The sequence below is a fragment of the Triticum urartu genome, chromosome 7A (assembly GCF_056163025.1).
Source record: "Triticum urartu cultivar PI428250 chromosome 7A, HENAU_Tu73, whole genome shotgun sequence".
Taxonomy (NCBI): domain Eukaryota; kingdom Viridiplantae; phylum Streptophyta; class Magnoliopsida; order Poales; family Poaceae; genus Triticum; species Triticum urartu.
Window position 1 is genome coordinate 77855999 of NC_141879.1, and position 3604 is coordinate 77859602.

At 38.9% G+C, this 3604-nt stretch overlaps 1 protein-coding gene across 1 annotated transcript; it reads left to right on the forward strand.

Annotated features, from left to right (window-relative positions):
- Positions 1–231: 231 nt before the first annotated feature.
- LOC125518180 (uncharacterized) lies at positions 232–1827 on the forward strand. The gene is made up of 4 exons (XM_048683103.2): positions 232–357; positions 458–813; positions 1152–1737; positions 1823–1827. The coding sequence occupies exons 2-4, from the start codon at positions 460–462 to the stop codon at positions 1825–1827; spliced, it is 945 nt and encodes a 314-aa protein (XP_048539060.2). The 5' UTR covers positions 232–357; positions 458–459.
- The last annotated feature ends 1777 nt before the right edge of the window (positions 1828–3604 follow it).

The following is a 3604-nucleotide window of genomic DNA, read 5'->3' on the forward strand; positions in this document are numbered from 1 at the left end:
GCGCAGAGGAATATTATAATATGCTGCACGCTAGAGCTAGAAATATTATTGAGAGATGCTTTGGAAGACTCAAGGGCCAGTGGGCGATTTTGAGGTCTCCATCATATTTTCCTATCAAAACTCATTGCCGGATTATAATGGCATGCGCTCTATTACACAATCTGATTTTACAAAATATGGCTGAGGATCCACTCGCTTGTGAGGATGGGATGATGCAAGATAACATGGAAATCTTGGAGGGAGAGAACGATGAACCTGAATTTATCACTCATATATCAACATCTAATGAGTGGACTAATTTCCGGAATACTCTTTCTCAAGGGATGTATAATAGCTATAGAGCTAGAGGCCACTAAGGTTTGTGTTTCGGTGGATGATTGCAGATGTACATATATGCTTGTTTTAATTATAGAAATCTGAATATCTCATGAACTAATTTAACTTGTGCATTTTGTAGGTATGGACAACATGGATAGCTCAAGTGTTGCACGTGGCAGGGGGAAAAACAAAAGAAAGTGGACAACAATGGAGGACGATGAGCTTGTCAATGCTCTCTATGATCTGTCATTGGATCCACGGTGGAAAGGTGATAATGGTTTCAAGAATGGGTATTCCTCAGTGCTGGAAAGTAGGTTGGCTGAAAAGGTACCTGGTTGTGGTCTTAGTGCTGCCCCACACATTGAGTCAAGGGTGAGATACTTTAGGACCAAGTATGGAGCAATTGAAGTTATGCTTAAAAGAAGTGGGTTTTCTTGGGATGAGAATAGGAAAATGATCCAGTGTGAAAAGCAATCATACGAGGAACATTGTAAGGTATATAACTCCAGATGCCTATTACTTTTGCATTACATTTTCTACTTGTGGCCATATGGATTATCCAGTTGACATCTCTTGTATTACTACTTCTACTAGAAGTGAGGTCCTATTGGATACCTCCTTTCCCTTCCAGTCACATTATTTCATAGATATAGATTGGAGAAAGTGCTTTTTCTGGTTCACTGCCTAATTTTTCTTTACCTTGTAAGTTGTCGCACCGCATGACCTAGAAAACTGAGAGCGTATGGAACTTCTTGAACAATATTTTATCTATTGATTATGGTTGTAGTAGAGTTAACCAAAAATATGATTTCCGTGCTTATTGTATTTTGCAGCTTCACAATGAGGCCAAGGGCTTGTATGGTGTGCCGTTCCCTTATTTTGATAAGTTGGCTGCAATTTATAGCAAAGATATAGCTACTGGGGAGGGTGCGGAAGGTTTTTGCGAAGCTATAACAAATTTGCAGAATGAGATTGTCATCGAGGATGAGATGAATGATGAAGAGGAAGATGACAAAACGTCAAGAGAGACACCTAGACGGTCTGTTGACAGCCATGTCACCGCTGATTCTACAAACTCTAAGAAGAGAAAGAAAGGTAACGGGTCTCGTAGGTCAGAATCAACGGATCCTTTCCTCACCATGTTTGGAGATGTAAACAGCCAGCTGAAGAGTGTCACTCAGAATGTTGGCCAAATGGCAGCAACAATGGAACGCGAAGCTATTGCCCAAGAGAAAGCAATGGAGGAAGATCCTAGACAGAAGTTTAAAGAGAAAGCTATCAATGAATTATCAAGGCTTGGATTCACTGGGACTGAAACCATGAATCCTGCCAGCATATTTGCCAAAGCTCCAGAAGAAATGCATATGATGCTTGCACTCCCGCAGAATCTGAGGAGAGAGTATGTTAAGAAAACGCTTGGTAAGTTAAATTCATGCACTATTATCTTGTTCTGATGTTAAGTGATAGTTATGTGCTATTATCTTGTTCTTTCTCTCTTAAAAAGAATAGTATGAGCAATACTAAACTGTTATATGTCATACCTTTGTTGAACAAATCCAATGTGATGCGACTGAACTTGCTTGTATATATTCCAATAACTAGGCCATGCACATTGATTTATGTCAGAAATGTCTAACACTGCCATTTCAGTTTTTATTGTTTATTGTTAGGCAGATTTCATGTGTGTTGTCATGAACAGATGAAATCCAACTTGCTATTACAATATCCTTCTTAGATCTGGGGCATTCAAGATTTGTTTTTCATGGCAAATCATATATGCAAAGCTTCTACATTTGCAATTCTTTAGAACTACAACATGTCTTGTTTAGAGAAATGACAAAATTTTGTTGGTCCAATGATGTGCTAGAGCTGATGTGGTACCAGATGGATATCACATGAAAAATGTTATTGCTACTTTTCAACAATGAGAAAATGATCTATTTTGTTGGCTATTAATTATGCATGTGTTAATACATTTTTTGCTGATGACCCCATTTGTGGAGTTAGCTTGAATTTGTTCAAATATTTATCTATTAAGATCCATCAGAAAAAATCTGTTACCTATGATATATGACATGGACATGTCAGCCATGTACTAATGCTATATTGTGTAATCCCAATACATGGGTCAACCAAACGCTGCACTGTATTCAGAATGCATACCTTTGTTCAACCAAACAGAAGACGTGTTCACTCAATACACCATCTAATACAGTGCAGTCTGAATACAAAGCTGAATACGTTACCATAGGCGAACCAAACGCGTCGCTAGTTGTTTCCAGGGGTGTTGCTGGGTGTTCTGTCATCCCCATTTCAAGTTTCTGTAAAAGTAGACATGATGCAACACTCTAATGCATGAACTAGCTAGGGTGTGACAGATGCTTGTTCAAGTAAGAACAGCACCCAAGCACCGGTCCACCCACATATCAAATTATGAAAGTACCGAACGCGAATCATATGAACGTGATGAAAACTAGCTTGACGATATTCCCATGTGTCCTCAGGAGCGCTTTTCCTTATATAAGAGTTTGTCCAGGCTTGTCCTTTGCTACAAAAAGGATTGGGCCACCTTGCTGCACTTTATTTACTTTTGTTACTTGTCGCTCGTTACAAATTATCTCATTACAAAACTATCTGTTACCACTTATTTCAGTACTCGCAGAGAATACCTTGCTGAAAACCATTTATCATTTCCTTTTGCTCCTCGTTGGGTTCGACACTCTTACTTATCGAAAGGACTACGATAGATCCCCTATACTTGTGGGTCATCAAGGCTCTTTTCTGGCGCCGTTGCCAGGGAGTGAAGCGCCTTTGGTAGGTGGAATTTGGTAAGGAAAAATTTATATAGTGTGCTGAAATTTACTGTCACTTGTTACTATGGAAAGTAATCCTCTGAGGGGCTTGTTCGGGGTATCTTCACCCCGACCAGTAGAGCAAAGAGTTGCTCCTCAACCTACTGAACCTATTGAAAATGAAATTCCTTATGAGTATCCTTCGAGTATAACAGAAAAACTGCTAGCTAATCCTTTTACAGGAGATGGAACAAAGCATCCTGATGAACACCTAATATATGTGGATGAAATTTGTGGATTATTTAAGCTTGTGGGTATTTCCGATGATGTTGCTAAGAAGAAGGTCTTCCCTTTATCTTTGAAGGGATACACATTGACATGGTATAGGCTATGTGATGATATGGGATCGTGGAACTATAGAAGATTGAAATTGGAATTCATCAAAATATTACCCTATGCATCTTGTTCATCATGATCAAAATTATATATATTAT